Source organism: Cebus imitator, unplaced genomic scaffold, assembly GCF_001604975.1.
Source record: "Cebus imitator isolate Cc_AM_T3 unplaced genomic scaffold, Cebus_imitator-1.0 Scaffold667, whole genome shotgun sequence".
In the NCBI taxonomy this organism is placed as follows: domain Eukaryota; kingdom Metazoa; phylum Chordata; class Mammalia; order Primates; family Cebidae; genus Cebus; species Cebus imitator.
In genome coordinates this window covers 716,820-738,271 of record NW_016107982.1, presented here as the reverse complement: position 1 = coordinate 738,271, position 21,452 = coordinate 716,820, and the positions used below count along the sequence as shown (strand labels likewise).

The 21,452-nt window shown below is 37.9% G+C and overlaps 1 protein-coding gene across 1 annotated transcript in view; it reads right to left on the bottom strand.

The window, feature by feature from the left end:
• Positions 1 to 6,282: 6,282 nt before the first annotated feature.
• Positions 6,283 to 21,452, bottom strand: part of LRRN1 (leucine rich repeat neuronal 1) — a 39,683-nt gene continuing 24,513 nt past the window's right edge. The window contains exon 2 of the mRNA XM_017518267.2: positions 6,283 to 10,135. Within this exon, the coding sequence (XP_017373756.1) occupies positions 7,710 to 9,860 (2,151 nt within the window). The 5' untranslated portion in view covers positions 9,861 to 10,135 and the 3' untranslated portion in view covers positions 6,283 to 7,709. The remainder of the gene's footprint in view (positions 10,136 to 21,452) is intronic.

Here is a 21,452-nt window from a genome sequence, read left to right as displayed (position 1 = left end):
CTGGGGAAATGAATTGGAATTAAGCTTTTTGTAAGATGGTCAATTGAGTATTTCTCCAGAGACAGACCAATAATTCAGAAGAGGTGCTGATGGAATCTGCCTGGGACAAATCTAATGATCAAAACAGTAAGAAGTATGATGTCCACCCATATACTTGTTAAGAACACAATTGGGGAAAAGAACCTTGTCTATCAATCTCTTCTTGCTGTCAGGAATTTCTGTGATCAGAAGTCAATCCAATTAAAAACCCAAGGAAAATCCCATAGGAATAGAATCTAGATTCAGAAGTATTTTGCATTGTTATGCTACAATGTCTTTCACCTGTTTTACTTTTGGAAACAAAGGGAGGGGTGCAATTTGTGAGTTTGGGGGTACATGTTTCCAAGTACAGATTGTTCTTTATTACTATTCCTTGTCTAAAGCCTTGTTATACACACACACACACACACACACACACACACACACATACACACACACAGATCAGAATTGTGTCTAAGCAAGTGAACTAGAAATATTGTATTTAGTGGGCAAAGGATAAGCTGAACAGAGGATTTATTTGTGCTTTTAAACACCACATAATCAGTTTTAATTTTCCAAACATGCACTTTCTATTTTCTTGATACCACAGACACCAAAGAAAACCTGTACTAAGTGCAGGCCACTGACTGGGATAGTCTTTAGCAATTAGGACAATCTCACATGCTTGTGTCTTACATATTACCACAGCTGAGGTTCCGCACTGAGGCCCCCGGGCTTGGAAGGTTTATCAAATTGCTCTTGCAAGCTTCTCTTATCTCACCAGGAAGGAACTCCCTGCAGTGATTATGTGGAATGGCTTAAAAATTTAAACTGGGAATAAAGCTACATCTGGGGACCATCGGTTCCTTATACAACCCAGCCTCTCCCTCTCACCTCTGCACAAAAGCTTGCTATAGTTTCTCTCCTACTTTAGCTTCCAATGTAGTTTCTCTGTATTTTTAGGAACCCCTTCCCATTTATCAGAAGGCCTCCAGAATCCCCAAGTCCTCCGAGAAGGCTTCTTCCACATCCTTAGAAAGCCTGTGATCACAGCAATTTGTTCGCTGCCTAGGATACCCTCCCTCTGGACTCTTGCTTGTGAAGCCTCAGCTCATATTTTCATTCTGAGCTTAAGTAGTGAGATCTGAAGTTTGAGCTCCCCAATCCGACCAGAGCTCTTCTTCCCTATGCTGTCATGCCATTTCATCTTCTCAGTGTAGTCATCATAGTGGATAGTCCTTCATGTGGATGTCTATCTTCCTCTATGACTACACCCTGGAGAGCAGGGTCAAGGTAAGCTCAGCTTTATGTCCCTGGTGCTTGACATGGAAGAGGCAAAATGCTTCCAAAAGCACTTGTTCCATTACTGAATATTCATGTGATAGATGGTTATACAGCCTTTAATACTATGCTTTCCAAGATAGTTTAATAATATAAAAATACATTTACATTTTGCCAATAGAAAAGTGTACAAAGCCATATATACCATGATTCTAATTCTATACTTATAAAGGTATATATTTTTTATAATTATATGTATATATACATATATATGAATGTATACAGAGAAAAAAGGACTAGAAGGAACTGTACCAAAATCCTATCTGATTTTCAGTTGTAGAATTATAGGCTATTTTTAATAAATATTTTTCTCTAGATTCTCTATCGTAAACATACACTACTGTTAGAAGAAAAAAATACAATTTTTAAATGAGTTGCAAACACGAACCATCTTATGATGACAGGGACAGCTCTAAGCCAGTTAGAATAAAATTTGGTAAAATCAAGTGCTGATGATAATAAGCGTGTGGTGCTCTGATAAGTGGAAAAATAACATGAAAGCATATATTTTGGTTAATATTCACAGTGGCCTTCTTTTCATAGTTTCTTCAGTAGCACAGGAGATACTTAAACCAGGCTGTCTTTTAGAAGATTGAAAGTAATATATTTTTAAATTAAGGGCTATTGAGATTAGAAAGATATAGGATTAGACATAAAACTCATAAAGTTGTCCAGCGAGTGTTTCCTTCTAGCACCCCCAGCCCCCAGAATGATCTATAGGAAAGTTGAGATTACTTACAGCATTGGAACACATCTTTGCTCTAGATAATGTGGTATAGCTTTAAATAGTAGATCAGATAAATGATTAAAATGGGAGACTAGCGTTAATAGTTAAAAAAGGGTAATGTAGCATTTTCTTTCTTATCTAAGGCTGTGGCATTAAATGCCACATTAACAAACCTTCTGTGGGGAGGTTCCTTGCAAGATGATGACACCTACCCTTTTCTTTGTTTCCCATTCTGAGAAAGAACTAAATCCACCAGGGCAGTAAGATGGCCAGCTGGTACGTGGAGTGCCTCTTCAGCCAGAAAATAGCTTTGTGGTTAGTCTTGGGCCTCGGAGTCTAACACCCAGGATTGCTTGGCTTCATTACTTATAAGTGATGAACTGAGGCTCAGTTTCTCTATGTGAAAAATGGGGACATGAATACCTACTTTACAAAGTTATTGAGGATTCCACAAGATGTTACGGGCCAAGTGCTCAGCACAGCATCTGAAGCATAACAAGTGCTCAAAATACGGCCATATTTGGGACCTACTTCCTACTTTTATTCCCACCTACTCTTATTTTGACTGATTGCTTGACTAGTTTTTTTTTTTTTTTTTTTAGCCTCAGTTTCTTCCAGTTCATTGTATGGATTTGTTGTCACAACCATGGAAAAGTTGTACTTTACTTTTTCCTCTCTGGCTTGTGATTTCCGTATACTGATCTCAGGTTTAAGTCTTAAATTAAACCCTCCCTCTACTACTTAGTTCCTGACTCAAATGCCGAATATTTTGGGGTAATGTGTTCTCTATTCTTGACCTAGATTTAGTTTGTGGGCCATTATACAGTTGGAAAACTACTGGTTTTAGTCATATAGTCCTGATTTAAGTCTTAGTTGTTTCTTACCAGCTGTGACATTTCAGGCAAGTTGGTTGGTGCTGAGTAAACACTATTCTCTAACATAGGGATGACATGCGCAACTGCAGGTGTTCAATGTAAGTAAGAAGAACTAGCTTCTATGTGAAGCTCCTAGCAGAGGGCTAGAGGCACAATAAATGCTTCTCCCCACTTTTCCCTCTCTAAGTCACAGCTGTAAAAATGTAGTCCTGTGTGCCCCAATTACATGGTTTTCCTTTTCCTCATGACCACTGTCTTCTGTTTGTATGAATGAGACATACTAATATGCAGACTGATGCATTAAAATGCTACCTTATTAATTCAGGATAAACCCCCCTTATTAGGAATTCATGATCATTCTGTCTAGAGCCCAGACTGAAATTTACTTTGTCAACTAATCTTATGGGAGAGAGACAGGGAGGCCAAGGTAGAAAGGAGAGGCATGATCTGAACCACTTTGTGACCAGGACTACTGTATGAGGTGCATGATGCTGGATTTGCTTCATATTTAATATGTAACTGACATAATGGGCTGTCAGGAGGGAAAATTGCATATTACCATTTTAATGTCTTATGGCATTCATATAAACTTGAGAGGGGGACTAGATGATTTCCTAAATATAAACATATCCATAAAACACATAATTTGGTAATTATCCAAGATCAATTGTGTCTGGCTATTCTCTATGTTTTCAGGTATGTCAGATACCCTTACAAACTGCTCAGTTTATACGAACTTCACATTTCCCCATTTAAGCCCTGAAGCTAAACACTTGAGTTTGTCATTAATTTTATAAAAGCTTTCCATGGTTTCCTGCTAAGAAAAGAAAGTGGTGTTTTCGCCACAAAAATCTATACAGTATACATTTAACAATTTTAGGAGTGTGTAACAGAGAATAGTATGGGGGAGTTCAAGATTCGAATTAAAATTCAGCCTGATATAAGTATAGTTTTGGAATGCACCTCAGATTCCCAGTATATATGCTTTATTAAAGAAGAAAAGATAAATAAATTTGAAGACATAAAGCCTTCAATATCATCTCCCGCCATCAAGTCTCCTAGGAATTCTTTATTATGGGAAACCCATTTAGTTCTGTTTACCTGTTCTGGGCAATGTTGAACCAGCAGATATAAAAATCATGAGTTCCCTCAGCATCTCCTTATTTTTACTAAAGAAACTGGTATCAGTGCATATGGGGGAATCGGGGGTAAGGGCAAGAGAACTATCCACACTAAATTAGACCAAGTCCTGCAGAGATGCCAGACCAAAATTATTCTAGACCTCCAGATGGTGATTCTGAATCACCAATCTTTAAAGAAACATTTTTTCCCTCCAAGCTAATCCCTTTTGAGTAATAATAATAATAATAATAATAAACTCTATTTGCAAGCAAGGTGAGAGTGAAAGAACTGAGGTGAAGAAAGCATTTTCAATTGTACTTAGAATGCATCAGAAGTAGTTACATTTCCCTTTTCAATAAATAGAAAGGGAGAAAGTATGGTTTTTCCCAGCAAAGTGCTGGGGATATAAAATGCTTCCCCCCATGCCATCAATGGTAAAAACCGTAATAAACAAAAGAAAATGCCTTGGAAAATGAATACAGAGATAGAAAGCAAACACCAAGTAAAGGGTTGACTATGGTGTCCTTAGCAAACAAACAAATAATTGAATAAATAGAAACCACATGAGAGAAAAGAGGCACTCTAATATTGTTTGCAAAAAAAAGGAAATGATTCCTTTTTGCCGAATGAGAAACACTGACAATTAAACATTGCATTTGTTTTTATATACATGGAATCAATTCAATTTTTCATTAATTAAATGAACAAGTTAGGGAATGCCTGTTTTAAGAAACTGCTCCAAAAATAACCGTGAAAATTCAGGTTACAGATACACTATATGCCCTGAGGGCAGGAGAAAGCAAAAGGGAAAATAAGAAATTAGAAAGTGACCTATAATAACCACTTCACTGTTAAAGGTGATAATCACATTCATTATCAGTCAGGACCTGGTTTGATATCTAATTTCACTGGCTAATTTATCAAATTAAATTAAATACAAATGAGAAAATACTTGGCCAAGGAAAAAAGTACTCTATCATTTTGCTTTCTGTCAGCTGAAAATCAACTCATTAGCACTGACATACTGGAAAAGTATGCTCCAGTATTTTGCTGAAGAAACATGTAAAAGGGATTTTTTCCCCCAAATTGGGCTGGGAAAGATATTGTTGATGAAAAATTTTGGATTTCCTGGTGCTTGCTCTATCTTCAGAATGGAGAAATGGCTGAGGTTTTTCCCCATCATTTATTGCACCAGTATTTAAGTGCTCATTCTGTGTAAGTTCAAATATGTGCTTTATGGGTGGAATGAAGTCTCACAGATTTGCAACTGCAGGCTCTTGAGGGTCTAATGCATCAGTGCCCCCGCTTTTCATGGTCCACAGATCAACAGGAAAGTTGTAACATGGTCCACTACTCTCTGCAGACATTTGAAGACAACAATTCCTCAACGGGAAACACACTAAATTTGCATTCAGTGCTGCTCCAATTCTCTGTGTTTCCCATACACACTTGGCACTACTAACAATAGAGACACCTTCTGATCTGCCCTGTGCTAAAATTTATCCTGAGTAAATAGGAACTTAAGGATGTACTGCATTTTTGAAGCAGGGGCACCAGACGTTATTCAGAACTGTAAAAGAGGGGCCCTGCACCGGAACTTAAAAGGCTGCTGGGCCTAGAAAAATAGATGGAGTGCAGAGTGCTGAAGCAGCAGGAGTCTGACCTGGGTAAGCTGCAAGACCTCCCTGGGCCCAGGTTTTTCTCACCAATAAATGAAGGCTTTGGCAAGGAATGCTTTGAGCTCAGGTACTTCTTACTTTTCTGTTGCAGCTCATTTGTTTCAAGATCTGAAATTCTGTTCGCCAAGACCCCTTATGAATGGGAAGAAAGTGATAATTTTTTTTAAGTGATTCACAAAACCAGGATATTGCCAAAGAAAAAAATCCATCAGCCTATATTACCTGGATTTTCTTTCTGCCAATTTTTCTTTGCTTTTGCTTGTCTAGCACCTGTCTGATGGAATGGTGTGTTTGAAAGAACCTTTCTTTATTTCTTTGACTTATCAATCTAAATTTTCAAATGGGTTCTTCTTTACCTATACTTTAAAATCCCATTCCTCTACCCTTTGTGGAACTGGCCTTCTACCTAAACCTCGTTCCATCTGCTCTAAATGTTACACACGTTTCCTCTGTAATCTTGAAACAATTCTCCAAAACTGTCTATATATATTTGGATGAAAAGTGTCAACTGTACAGAAGCTTTGTTTTCTATGAATCATTTACTTGTCTCAGCAGATATCGCCACACAAATATAGACTAATAATGGGTCAAAGCATATAGACAACTGTTAAAAAGAAATAACATGTAATACATTTTGGGACACTCCATAGATGCTTTTGTACTTTGATGAAAAATGTGGATACTACAAAAGAAAATCAGGTTTTAACAAAACTCTTATGGAAAAAGAACTATATACCCAATAGAGTCATATATATATACACACACACATTATGTGTATGTGACAAGTTGGGATGTGTGTGTATATAAATTTATTGGTAAATATATATGTATATATATTTACCTTTACACATGGGATATAACAATATACCTTTTTTTCTTCATGTGAACTACCCTCCCACTGCCCATTAGGTGCTAGTCAGTACTATTTAAAATACAGAAATCCTGTTGATTAAAATATCTTAATTAAAATAGACATTTCTTCCCTTAGAAAAAGAATTAAAACTTTTTAGGGCCTAGCTTTCAAAAGCAACATGCTACATCTGATTTATTTTGGTGGTGGTTTTTATGGGTGTGAAAAATATTACCACTGCAACTAGCAACAACTATAAATGATACATTATTGCAAGTGTTCTAAAAAACCAGAACAAAACTAATTTATTATAGTTCTGTCTTCATTATACACCATGAGTTGGTGAGTTAAACACAACAAAATTGTCTTTTCTTTTAAAAGTATCTACTAAAGATAAAAAGAATAAGATAACAATTAACATGTAGTTTGTTACATTAAAAAATCTGATATACATATTTCTATTGCCTGTTAGCTTGTTCTAAGCCTCTTTAACTATTACATAAAAAAGGAAAGAAAAAGGAAATTCATTGTTTAAAGGCAAACATTCAATTCAGTTGATACAACATTACAGTACAGTCAACTAACATCATTCAATGAAGGTAACAAGTCTAGCCTTAGCTTCTTGAGTTAAGAGTCTGTAGACCAGATTGCTACAAAAGTTTCAATGCTGCTTCAAAACTGTATGTTAGCTTTTTGGAGGACAAGGTACTTTCTACTGATGGCTTCAGAAGGGGTCATGCTACTGGTAAAAGCACAGGGGAACCCCAACCTGTCATTAATCATTTTATTGAGCACTGTAGTTAGAACAGCATTATTGAGTTTAGCACAACAACTAAAATAAAATAATAATATAATAATAATCATAATAATGATAAGAATAAAAACCAAACACCAACTGGAAGCCTAGAGTTGCTGCCAGCTGTGTCAAACCCTTGCGATACGCTATACTAAAAGAATTTGAAATATCCACCCGTCCTCTCCACTCTGCCACAAACTAGCAAAGTCAAAAATACAAAAGTCTTCAACTTGTTACTTTTGCAGAATAAAGCAAAAACGTCTTTGTGCTCCTTACTACCAGAAGCAAAATATCCTCTGAGTTACCACATGTAATAGCTTCTGGATGTGTCAACCTGGGTTGGCTTGGTGTCTGCAGAACCATCTTTGTCTTTCTCGCTGTCACCTTCCCAGAGGTTAATGAGTGGTGGGTACAGCTCATTTAGTGGGATTGAAGAGGTTTTTTGCATATACTTTTTTAATGAGTGGTGGTAGTTTTTTCTCTTAAATCTTTTGACAAAGTACACAGCAATGGACGCAAGGCTAATGACAGCAAACATGGACCCCATTACTGCAGCAAGGGCTGTACTGGTTTCTTGATCAGAGATGTCCAGTGCGAAGGCGGCATTTTTGGTTGTGACATTTACACATGACTTTTGAGTCTGCTGATGAATATTGGACACTGTGAGACATACTTCATAATCTGTGGAAGGCTGTAGATGTGTTAGGTTGTATTCGTGGACATCTACTGGGACCCTGGCAGTATATGTTATGTGGGGGTTATCAATCTTCATGGTGGCAGATGACCATTTTAAGTTTGACGTCATGACATTAGAATTAACTTTCCAGGAAACTAAGATGGAATGGGATTCTGTCTGCTTGACATATATTTTTAGCACCTGGGTACCATCCAGAAGGGTCCCATTAACCTTAATTGTTGCCACCCTAGTGTCTGCCCCTTGGACATTCTGGGCAACACAGGTGTATCTTCCTGAGTCTTCAATTTGTATGTTAGATATTTCCAAGGTACCTTCGCTACTTAGCTTGTATTTATCTGAAAGGGTTTCCACAGTTATCTTATTTCCAATGGGAGTGACCCAGTAAATTTCAGGTTCTGGCTCAGCCATGGCCCGACAGTCTAGAAAAACTGTTGTGCCGATATCCATGTTTAAACGATTTGGGAAGGTGTCGTGAGATATCATTGGGAGGCACTGTTCACTCGAATCCTGGATTAAAACTTCCTTCACCTGATGCCCTTTATATTCGGGCGGCATGGCACAGAACATGGATAGGGGCTCCATGAAGCGGATGTTGGTTTTGTTGGAGTTAATCCAGTGGATCACACAGTCACACCTCAAGGGATTGCTGTGGATACTGATCTCACGCAGATTGGGGAGGGATTCGACTGTCTTTTGGTAAATGGCATTCAAAGCATTGTTGTTCAACATCAAGCTTTCCAGAGCAGGGACGCTTCGGAAAGCCAAGCGGTGGATGTAAGAGAGTTTAGGGTTATTGGTGGCTTCCAGCTTTGTGAGTTCAGGCAAGTTATCCAGAGCATAGCGATCGACAGAAACGAGTTCTCCCATATTGTTGATTCCCAGCTCTTTTAGCCGAAGCATATTTTTGAAGTCTCCTTCTTGGATTTTGTGAATGGGGTTTTTGTTGAGATCTAAGAATTTCAAATTTGGAACTTTTTGCAGGGCAAGTTGAGGGACTTTTACCAGTTTGTTATCGTAAAAAGATAGGCTCTCAAGGCTATCCAGGCCCACTAAAGCATTTCCAGGAATATCAGTGAGATACATTCCTGCCAAAACTAAGCTTCTCAAATTTGCAAGGGGTTTGAAGTTCATATCCAGGATTCCAATCACAGGGTTTTCTCCAATCATGAGAATTTCCAGATTGGGTGTAGAATCAAACCAGCGACTATCAATAACTTTCAATTTGTTGGAGTTCAGGTGGAGCCTTAAAAGATTTTTTAAGCCTGCAAAAGCATTAGCAGAAATAGTGCTAATTTGGTTGTGGTTGATGTAGAGTTCTTGAAGGTTGCTGAGGTCTTGTAGACAGTAATCAGTCATCTCTGTAATCTGATTTTCCTCCAAATGCAGAGTTGTGAGCTGGGTTAGGTTTGCCAGCCCGACCTCCTTAATGTTAGTAAAGTTGTTTTGGGAGAAATCTAGCTCAGTCAAGTTGAAAAGCTGCTGCAGCTCATCCACAGTCTTTGCAATGTTATTGCTCTGTAAGAGAAGCACTTGTGTGTCACTAGAGAGGTTACTGGGAATCCTTGTTAAGCGGAGGTCATTGCAATCAACAGTAGTGGCTTCTCTGTAAGTTGACTGTGGGGTAAACCAGGGACGAATTTCACATACGCAAAGTTGTGGACACTCACTATTCTGTATGGAAGACACAGTTAATGAAGTCATTAGCAGGCCTAGCACCAACCGGCAAGCTGCTACAATAAAGCTCATCCTAGCCATGCTGGCTTGCTGAGCAAGCTAAATTCCTGACACCCCTAAGTTTTAACAAAATGTGAACACTATATTGTGATATGTAGGGCAGCGAGCAGAAAATGTAAACATTCAAGCAAAGTCTTGGTTGAGCTGTGTAGAATTCCAGTCCAAAGGGATGGTTTTGGGGAGTTTTCAAAGGCAGAAAGCAATGTGGAGTCTTTTAACTATGTCTCTCAATTCCAGGCATGTGTACAGGGCCGTGGCATGAGTCACTTCAGCCAAATCGAAGTCTGGAGATGTGCCTGAAAATTAGATTAGGACAGATGTTATGCTTATTCCATAAACTTTCTACATTATAGCCTTTCTTTTGTTTACTAAAAAGGCACAGTCACTCGCAAATCTAGGATCAGAAACATTCAAAATTCATTCAAAATAACCAAACAGGCATTTAAATTGTAGAACATTCTTACTATATCCCACTTATTATACTAAACCTAGTTTTAGAACTCCTTCACTTTTACAATTGAGACTCCACACATACTATTAGTCATATATGACTGTGTACATTTCTATGTATGCACACGTACAGTCACTAAACATGCGCTCACACACACAAATGCACATACTCATACACACTTACTATGAATACTAAAAGCCTACGGATGCCATTTCTTTAAAAATAAAGATGTCTTTAGAAACTCTATCTTTAGATATAAAATATATTTATAGCTCCAAAAACTTAAAACGTTTATGCCTAGTAAAAGCAAAACATTAAAGGTATTTTAATACTCAAAGCTAATTTTTAGTTATTTACATTTTAGTTAGTACCTCATTTGTCTCCAGGAATTCTTTCTAAAAGGTACATTCTATAGATATATTCAGCCAATGCTTTTCTAACTCAATTATTCTTATTCAAAAAGGTAATTTAATATTCTACAAGGTGGATGAAAACATAAAAAACATGCTTGAAAGATGCCAGTAATAAAAGATGACATAGTGTATTATTCCATATATAAAGTATCCAAAATAGAACAACTTGTAGCGACAAAAAGTAATTTAGCAGTTGCCTATGGCCAGAGGATGCGGGGCACAGTGGGAGGGGTGCTAAAGGCTACAAAGTACCTTTTTGAGATGATGAAAACATTCTAAAGATTGTGGTGATGGTTGCACAATTCTGTGAATATTCTAAAAGCTGTTGACTCAAACAATTTAATGAGCAAATTGTTATGTGAATTATATCTTGACAAAGCTATTATTTTTAAAGTTAATTTAACATAACTAAAAAAGGAAAACATCACTTTTTCCTATATTTGAATAGCCACATCAGATCTTGACTGAATAACAAAAGGACTTCATTCTGTCATACCACTGGTCTCTATTAAAAACACAAACATACACAATAGATGTATTTGTATCTCACATAGATGATTCCATTAATCACATGAGTATGTCAGGCATTGCTTAACAGCTGTTGTCCGTGAACATGCTTATATAACCTCTTGAAGCCTGAAGTGTCTTCAGCTACAAAATGGGGTTGCTCATACAAATAGAGCTCTCACAGGATTATTGAGAAAATAAAAGGAATCTAGGTAAAGTTCTTAGTGTAGTAGCTAACTCACATTATATGCTCACAAAAATTAATGTTTGTTATTCATCATATTATATCTCTAATCCATTTGGGTTTTATCTAAATAGTGGTTGTCAGAGGACAAGTGAAAGCACGAAAGCTAAGGAAACCGGTTTTTATTAACCATCATCAATTGGTTTCAATAAAATCCTCTGAGGTCAGATATGTACTACTCACCTGCTTATAAAGACAATATTAGTAGTTAATGGTTCTATTTTTCTGCATTGCAATCAGGTGTAAAAAGCCATTATGGAGCCAGTGTTTGTCTTGGTTTCCCAAACTCGGCCATTTACTTGCTGAAGTATTCAAAGCAGAGTTATGTGTTTTCTGCTGTTTGTCTTGCTATAGTGCACTTGAGTCTTGAGAACTGAAGGAACTTCAGTGACTAGTGTTTTCTTTAACTTTCTAAGATTACTATAAGGAGCTAATAAAATAGAGTGTATGTGTTTAAATCCAGTGCTCAACACATAGCAAGCTCTGAATTCATGCTAGCTGCTATTAGTAACCTTTTCACTTTGTAAAACAGTTATCTTTGTGACTAAGAAGTATAAGAATATAAGTAGCCAGTACTATACACTTGGCATTCCTCCTCTTCCCCATCTCCAAGTCTGGTTACTTTACGGTTTATTATGTAGTCTTGTGCCACCATAGGGAAATTTTGGCCATTGGTGGGTCACATATACAATGGTAGTCCCATAAGATTATATTAATAGTACCATATTTTTACTATACTTTTATGTTTCAATTCACAAATACTTGACATTGTGTTATAATTTCATATTGCCTTCAGGAAAGTAACATGCTATATAGGTTTCCAGCTTAGGAGCAATAATGTATATGATATAGGCTACATATATCATATAGGCTGTATACCACCTAAATTTATGTAAGTACACTCCATGACATTCACACAATGATTGAATCACCTAATGACACAGCTCCCAGATCATATCTCTATCATTAAGTGACATGCTTGTATTTGCCAAACTTTTCAATATTATAAAAATAGCTGACTCTGGCTTTTATCTGGATATTCTATAAAATGAAAACATACTGGCCAGGCACAGTGGCTCATGCCTGAAATCCCAGCACTTTGGAAGGTAGAGGTGGGCAGATCACAAGGTCAGGAGTTCAAGACTAGCCTGACCAAATGGTGAAACCCTGTCTCTACTAAAAATACAAAAATTAGCTGGGCATGGTGGCGCATGCCTGTAATCCCAGCTACTGAGGAGGCTGAGACAGAAAAATCGCTTGAACCCAGGAGACGGAGGTTGCAGTGAGCCAAGATCATGCCACTGTACTGCAGCCTGGGTGACAGAGTGAGATTCGGTCTTAAAAAAGAAAAGAAGGAAAGAAAGAAAACATACCACAGAGAATAACATTTTTATTATTAACACCACAAATTTATTTCACTCTTGTTTCTGTTTAGAGTAATCCTGAAACAGGTGCAGTGGCCACAATAAACTGTTAAGAAAACTTATGCCACAGGTTATTTCTCAATCATAACTCAAAGTAGAAAACCAAAAGAATAAACCTACCTTTCAAAACTGAGATAGAATTTCAACTAGTTTTTATGTTTTGTTTGAACGTAAGGAAATGTACCGAGAAGTAAAATATATATCAAAGTTGTATGAGAGACTTCCAAAACAATCTATTAGTATTAAGAAATTGCCTTTATGGGGCTATAGTTTGAACATTATTATAGCTAATACCCACATTTTAGTTTAAATTATATGATTTGAGACAATTGTGTTGAAATGTTCAATTTTTTCTTTGACATACATACATACCTTTTCCAACCAACCAACCAACCAACCACAGAAACCCAGAATGTTAGATAGCAGATCAAACACAGAGAAAAGACTTTTTTTTTCTCCTGCATTCTGTAAGAATGTATGTATAAGAATTTCCTCTCCACATTCTACGACACATTCCTTTGGCAGCAAGGAAGGAAACTTCTTTAGCACAAAAGGAGGTGTTTAAGATATTTCTATTTGTATTTAATTCTGAATTCTCTTTAGCAAGTTTCACCGACAAATTTTTGAACGTTATACACAAAACAACTTCATAGAGTCCTTAGACCAGTTTAAATATTTACAATGTAGGGCATTTCCCAGGAGCTACTCACTAAGAGTGTTTACAAGTAAATCTATTATCACAAGAAAATACAGACCAATATTACTAATGCATATTGATGCAAAACTTTCCAACAAAATGTAGCAAAACAAGTTCAAAAGTAAAGATGATATGTTATGAGCAAGTTGGATTTATACTGGAAATGCGAGGAAGGTTCCATATGTGAAAACCAATCAGTATAATATACCACATTAACAGAATGAAGAAGTAAAAACACATGGTCATCTCAATTGATGCACAAAGCTATTTGAAAAAATTCAATACTTTTTCATGATAAAAACACTCAACAAATGAGGAATAGAAGGAAAGTGCCCACACATAATAAAAGTCATGTATCAAAAGCCCAGTTAAAATCATACTCAATAGTGTAAAACTCAAGTTTCTCCTCTAAGAATGGTAACAAGCAAAGAATGCCTATTATTGCCATTTCTATTCAACATGGTACTGGAAGCCCTAGTCACAGCAATCAGACAAGAAAAATAAATAAAAGGCATTCAAATGGAAAAGAAATAAAATTATGTGTTCCCAGATTACATAATCTTATATATAGAAAATCCTAAAGATTCCACCAAAGAAACTGCTAAAACTAATAAATGATGTCAGCAAATTTGCAGGATACAAAATTAACACACCAATGAGTTGTATTTCCATAAACTAAGAATGACTAATCTGAAAAGGAAATTAAGAAAACAATATTTACAAAGGTATCAGAAATAATACACTGCTTAGGAATAAACTGAGAAGGCAAAAGACTTGTACAATGAAAATTATAGAAAATAACCAAAATAAATCAAGGATGATATAAAAAAAGTGGTGAAACATCCCATGTTTATAGACTGGAAAACTTAATATTGTTATAATGTCTATAATACCCAAAACAATCTATAGAATGAATGCAATCTCTATCAAAATCTCAATGGTAATTTCTACAGAAAAAAAATTCTAAAACTCATATGAAATCAAGGGATTTTAAATTGCCAAAGTCATCTTGAAAAAGATCATTAGATATTTGTATCCCATGTGAGTGCTCACCAATGGGTGACCTCAGCAGAGAATTTTAATAATCAAGTGGATAGGATGACCTGTTCTGTGGACATCACTCAGATGCTTTCCCCAGCCATGCTTTTGTCACTCAGTGAGCCCCATGAACAAAGTGGCCATGGTGGCAGGAATGGAGCTTATACATGGACTCAGCAACATGGACTTTTGCTCATCAAGGCTGACCTGACTCCAGCACTGCTGAGTGCCCAATTTGCCAGCAGCAGAGACCAACACTGGGCCCTCGATAAGGCACCATTCCTTGGGATGATCAGCCAGCTATCTGGTGATAAGTCGATTATATTGAAACTCTTCCATCATGGAAAGAGCAGAGGTTTGTCTTCACTGGAATAGACCCTTACTCTGGATATGAGTTTGCCTATCCTGCACTGAACGCTTGTGCCAAGACTACCATCGGTGGATTCATGGAATGCCCACCGTCATAGTATTCCATTCAGCATTGCCTCTGACCAAGACACTGACTTTATGGCTAAGGAAGTGTGGCAGTGGGCCCATCCTTACCATATTTCCCATCAACCTGAAGCAGCTGGATTGATAGAACAGTGGAATGGCCTTTTGAAGTCACAATTATGACACCAACTGGGTGACAATATTTTGGAGGGCTGGGGAGTTCTCCAGAAGGCTGTGTATGCTCTGAATCAGCATCCAGTATATGGTACTGTTTCTCCCATAGCTAGGATTCACAGGTCCAGGAATTAAGGGGTAGAAGTGGCGCCACTCATCATCACCCCTAGTGATCCACTAGCAGTATTTTTGCTTCCTGTTCCCACATTACATTCTGCTCTCCTAAAGGTCTTAGTTCCAGAGAGAGGAACGCTGCCACCAGGACACACAATAACAATTCCATTAAACTGGAAGATAAGATTGCCACCTGGACACTTTGGGCTTCTACTGCCTTTAAGTCAACAGGCTAAGAAGGGAGTTACAGTGTTGGGTGGGGTGACTGACCTGGACTATCAAGATGAAATCAGTCTACTACTCCACAATGTATGTAAGGAGGAGTATGCATGGAACACAGGAGATCCATTGGGCATCTCTTAGTATTACCATGCCCTGTGATTAAGGTCAGTGGGAAACTACAACAGCCCAATCCATACGGGACTACAAATGACCCAGACCCTTCAGAAATGAAGGTTTGAGTCACTCCAGGAAAAAACAAACAAACAAAAAAACCCACAACCTGCTGAGGTGCTTGCTAAAGGCAAAAGGAACACAGAATGTGTAATACAAGAAGGTAGTCATCAATACCAGCTACGACCATGTGACCAGCTGCAGAAACAAGGACTGTAACTGTCATGAGTATTTCCTCCTTGGTAAAAACAGGTTTGTGCACGCATACACTTATACTAAGAAAATACAATTTTACTTCCTTTTCCTTGTCATGTGACATAAGATTTATTGACATCATATCAGCATTTAAGTATTATTAACTTTATATAATAGTATTTGGCTTGGGGACTGGTATATTTCCAGTTGTAGGAAGGATAGTTGTATGTTAGGTATAATTATGACCTCATTATTATCTTTATTTGAACATAATGTGTGATCTCAGGAGATGTGTATGGGTTCAAATTGATAAGGGGTGGACTTGTGATGGTTAATCCTGAGTATCAACCTGATTGGATTGAGGGATACAAAGTATTAATCCTGGGTGTGTCTGTGTAGGTGTTGCCAAAAGAGATTAACATTTGAGTCAGTGGGCTGGGAAGGCAGACCCACCCTTAATCTGGTGGACACAATCTAATTAGCTTCCAGCAAATATAAAGTAGGCAGAAAAATGTGAAAAAGAGAGACAGGCCTAGCGTCCCATCCTACATCTTTCTCCAGTGCTGGATGCTTCCTGCCCTCAAATATCAGACTTGCAAGTTCTTTAGTTTTGGGATTCGGACTGGCTGTCCTTGCTCCTTAGCTTGCAGACAGCCTATTGTGGGACCTTGTGATCGTTAAGTTCTCAATAAACTCCCCTTTATATATATAATAGTCACATTTATTAATGGAAAATGTATGTATATATGGTGTGTGTATATGTATATATATCTGTGTGTGTGTGTATATATATATACACATATATGTATATGAGTGTGTGTGTGTGTGTGTGTGTGTGTATATATCCTATTTTGTCCCTCTAAGAGAACCTGACTAATACACTGGAAAAACATCCAGCACATAGTGAGTCCTCAAATACTTATTTTTGAACCTCTGGAAACCTGTCAGATTTGCTATTAAATTTTATGTTCATCTTGTCATTGGGAGTTAATGAATAATCTCTTTAAGGACCTTGAGCATGGAAGATGCTTGATAAAGAGTCATTATCTTTATTATTTGCCATTTCCATTACATTTTCAACCAGTATCATCAGAATTAATAGTGTTAGAAATCCAGACATCAAATATTGCATTGGAGCTAAATTGAAGCCTTATCCAGGCAAATTATAAAACACAACCTCCAACCTGGAAATTATCACCATCTCATAGATAGTGTAGTCACAGCAAAGAACTAAAATTTCAATCCCCAAATGAAAAAAAATGCCTTCTGAGGGCATGTGCTTTTATGTATCCTTTCTAGATTGGCCAAATTCATATCATGTAGATAATATTTTTAAAAAATTACTCTTTTAGCTCTTTCTCAGGCTCCAAATAGATCCAGGGCTAACGCAGCATTTAAATTTTATTTTCTTTTAGGAATGGTTTGAATAATGGGGCAATGGGATTTTTGTTCAAGCAAATTTCCTTCTGTCCCTACATGTTTAAAAAATAGATTGCCTCAACACAAACATTTCCTGTAGCTACTCCATGGGGCAAGGTGGACCGAAACTCCTCTGTGTGGAATGACCTCGCAGAAGGATCCTCCTGTCCCTGAAGGCCACTCTGCCTTCTGCTACAAGTCCCAGTACAGATTGTGATACTTAACAAGGACTTTCAGCTGTCTGAAACAAGAGTATAGCTTAGAGTTAAGAATGTGGCTTCTGGAGAGACAGACTTGGTTTCAAATTCAGCTCTGTGACCTTGGATAAGTGATTAAAACTTTCTAAGTCTCAGTTTCCTCTTTTAGAAAATGGAGAATATAAAACCTGCTTAGCAAGGGTTGTGAGAGAATTAGAGTGAAAGTTTAAATGTAAAGCCTTTGGCAGAGGGCCTGGCACACGGCAAGTCCCCAGTAGATGTTAGCTACTATTATTCACAGGATTGATGTCTCCTATTGAATCTGAGTCTTTTTTATAAGATGAAAGTAAGATGTGGATAGCTGAAATGAGTAGAGGATGCCTTCTGTGGTGTGATCAAGTAAAAGTTCTGTACCTTAAATAATGTAGATAGCCAATACAGGTGGGGCCAAAGAGAGAAACTACCGTAAATTCTTTATTAAGGGTACATTTTATTCCTCTTGGGAAGGAAAGAGGGCCTTACACATACATTCTGAATGCTGAATCTGCACAGACTTTTTTTTTTTTTTTTTTTCTTTTTTTTGCACAGACTATTTTTAAAGACATTAATTTCTTAGACTTTTGTCTGGCCCCTGACCCTTTCCGACTCTCAGATTTCTTTCTCCAGCCATTTTCCAAAATTATGTTCTTGGTTCACACATTATCCAAAACCAAACACTCTGTAGTGTATGTTAGTGATCACAGATGGAGAGTCCCTATGGAAGGAAGAGCTATAATAGTTTCCATACTGCATTAAGGAAACAATAAAGTATATCCCCTTGCAAGGACATAACAGACCTTCCTGAGGCTCTTTTGCATTAGGAACTCTTCCTAAAAGCCCACATTATTCATCAGCAAGCAGTGTGACCGCACATCTCAGTGGGGCAGGCAACAGAACAAGGATGTCTGCCAGGAAAGGAATTCTTAATTTTGGCTTCACCGCAAACTTTCTGGATGACCTTGAACAGGTCATGTAACTTTGTATCCTATTTTATTTATCCTACCTTAAGTGGTCACAGCTTCCTAGGCCTAACGGAACCTCAGGAAGTCATCAACCCATTCCTTTGGTGTCATGAAAAAAACTTTACTTCCAACCGTTTTCAGAGATGCAATGCTTCCTCCCTCCCTTTCTCTTCCTTTCTTCCCTTCTTTTTTTCTTCCTCTTTTGTTATTAAATTGTTTTCAAAGGATGGAGTTTGATTGTGGCAGGTATCTCAAACTTAATGCTTTCTAGGTCCAGGCAGGTGTAGGGGGCTGAGTCTAAAACAGTGAGAAGTATTAGTCATGTGGAAGGCTGGAGAGTACATAAATTCCAAAAGGCATCCCAACATGTTTTAGCAGCGCAGGCCAAACAGAAACTGTCGGCTTTCGGAGGTCCTTTACAGGCCACTTTGTAACCTCTGAATTATGCAAGTATAAAAATAGGACCTATAATGCTGAGCTAAAAGGAATATATAACTAGAGGATTAGATATAAATTTTCATATTATTGGCAAATACTCCATATGTGAAAATCTAGAATCACAAACTGAATTTATTATGGTGTGAATCTCTGCTCAGATGAAAACTACTTTGGTGCTTTTTTAAGAAGCATTACATTTCTAAAAATTCATTTTATACTCCTTTTTTTCAGAAGACCTACTTTAAAAGGTACTCAGGACCTTAGAGATCCCCTAAATGATCCAAATTGACCCAGTTAATTGCCAAGGGAACAAAATAAAACCCAAAAGCCTTGCTCCCAAATTCAGTGTTTCCTAATCTGATCATGTTAAACTTCTGAGGTGGTTTTACTGGCTCCCAGAGAAAATGAGATTGTTCTCCCCCTAATTCTATTTTGCTTTTCTCCTTGTTCTTGTATGTTATTACTATTAATTGAGACAAAAATTCTCTGGTGTGCTTGGGTGATATAAATGTACTAGTGTACAAAGAAGGGAATGGATACAAGTGATCTTTTGATTCATTTCCGTCCTCTGTCAGGCGAGGGCGAATCCACCGCACTGCAGGTGCAGTCTCAGCCGACATCCCTGGGAAAAGCCCAAAGGCGCAGCTGGCCTCCAAGTCGAGCATAAAAGCTGGGGTCACAATTCATTCAGCTCCTAAGAGGAACTGGGCATGGATGGCACTTTAGCCCTTTCAGGAGGGTTGGCCAGGCATGGGAAGCAGGGTGGGCTGGACTGGATGGACTTGAGAGTTACAACAGAAAATGTAAAAAGCAAAAGAAAAATGAAAAGCCAATGCTAGCTGGCATGAATCCAAACCCAGGAAGGTGTCTTGGGATGGACGGGAAGGGTGTCTATGAAAGGGTCCTAGGGAATAACACTGACCTCAGAATCTGACTTGACTTCAACTGATCAAAGGCAAACAGGGTAGCCTCCCTGTGAAATTCACAGAAGCACAAACTGAAAGGGAGAGATGGTGTTAGAGATCACTTGACACATCTACAATAAACTCTCATTTTGCAGAGGACACCTCAGGAGGTGAGGTTGTATATTTGGAGGCCAACCTCCAGCCTCCAAGCATCCTGTCCTGTACTCTAGATAGACAACCCTACATCACTTCACTTTGTCTAGGGTTAAGTTCAGATTCTTTACCACGAGGGCAGGGTCTACAACTCTTTGAATGACATTAGTCTTTAGTGCTCCATTAATCAACCATTTATAAGTAGCATAGGAAAATGTCATTCAATTTAGGGATCGTTCAGTGGCTGGTTTTCTTTAATAACCTCTATTTTGACTTTTGCTTTAGGTAGTTGGGGGGGGGTGTTGTGTAGCTAGCTTAATCAATCACACTGATGGCAAACTTATTCCAAAATATTAGTCAGGTCAGTCAAATAATGTTCATTGATTTTTTTTAACATGGCAGTAAATTGATCATAATGTTAATGTGTGCTGTATATGCACAGCCAAATTACATGTATAATTTGTAAAATGCATAAGTTAAACTTTTCTTAATTGGTGATAGAACATGTGCTGCAGAGTCTGTGAGGGCACACAAATTCAAATGAGGCTGGATGCGGTGGCTCACACCTGTAATCCTAGCACTCTGGGAGACTGAGGGGGGTGGACCATAAGGTCAGGAGTTTGAGTCCAGCCTGACCAACATGGTGAAATCCTGTCTCTACTAAAGATACAAAAAACTAGCTGGGCATGGTGGTGTGTGCCTGTAGTCCCAGTGACTCAGGAGGCTGAGGCAGGAGAATCGCTTGAACCTAGGGGGTGGAGGTTGCAGTGAGCCAAGATCATGCCACTGCACTCCAGCCTGGACAACAGGGTGAGACTCCATCTCAAAAAAAAAAAAATCGAAAGAAGTGTATAGTAGATTTTTTAAATAACTAGGAGATGGAGTTGGGCATTCAAGATAGGAAAGCCCTCATGAATAATATGAACAAAACTAACTATGCTAGTAAGCTTACTTAAAAAAAAAACAACTATGTACTAATCACCACAGTGATTTAAATCACTACACTTGACTTTGTAAAGTAATATGGTATGGTCATCCCTATTCTTTACAAAGAAGTCAACTCATTTGTTCCAAGTAAGCTAGTAAGTCATGGACATAGGGACCATGCCTGAATGCTGTCTGGCTCTGAGTCCTATCTGGTTCTCAGGCAGTTTGAGAAGCAGCATGGTACAGGGGCTGCAGCACTGCACCAAGAGTTAGGGGACCCAAGTCCTTACCTCTGGTCTTGCCGTCAGCTCAGTGCCTGTTAGTCAGTCACCTTTCCTGCCTCTAAATGATGAGGTTGGGCTGAAATTAGGGCTCCAGTTTCAAGATATTGGGTATTTGATGCTTTGTTCAAGTTTCTATTCTTAAACACACCATGTAAGCAGCACTTCTTGATTGGGAGCAAAATAATTGATCCCAGATTTTTTTTTTTT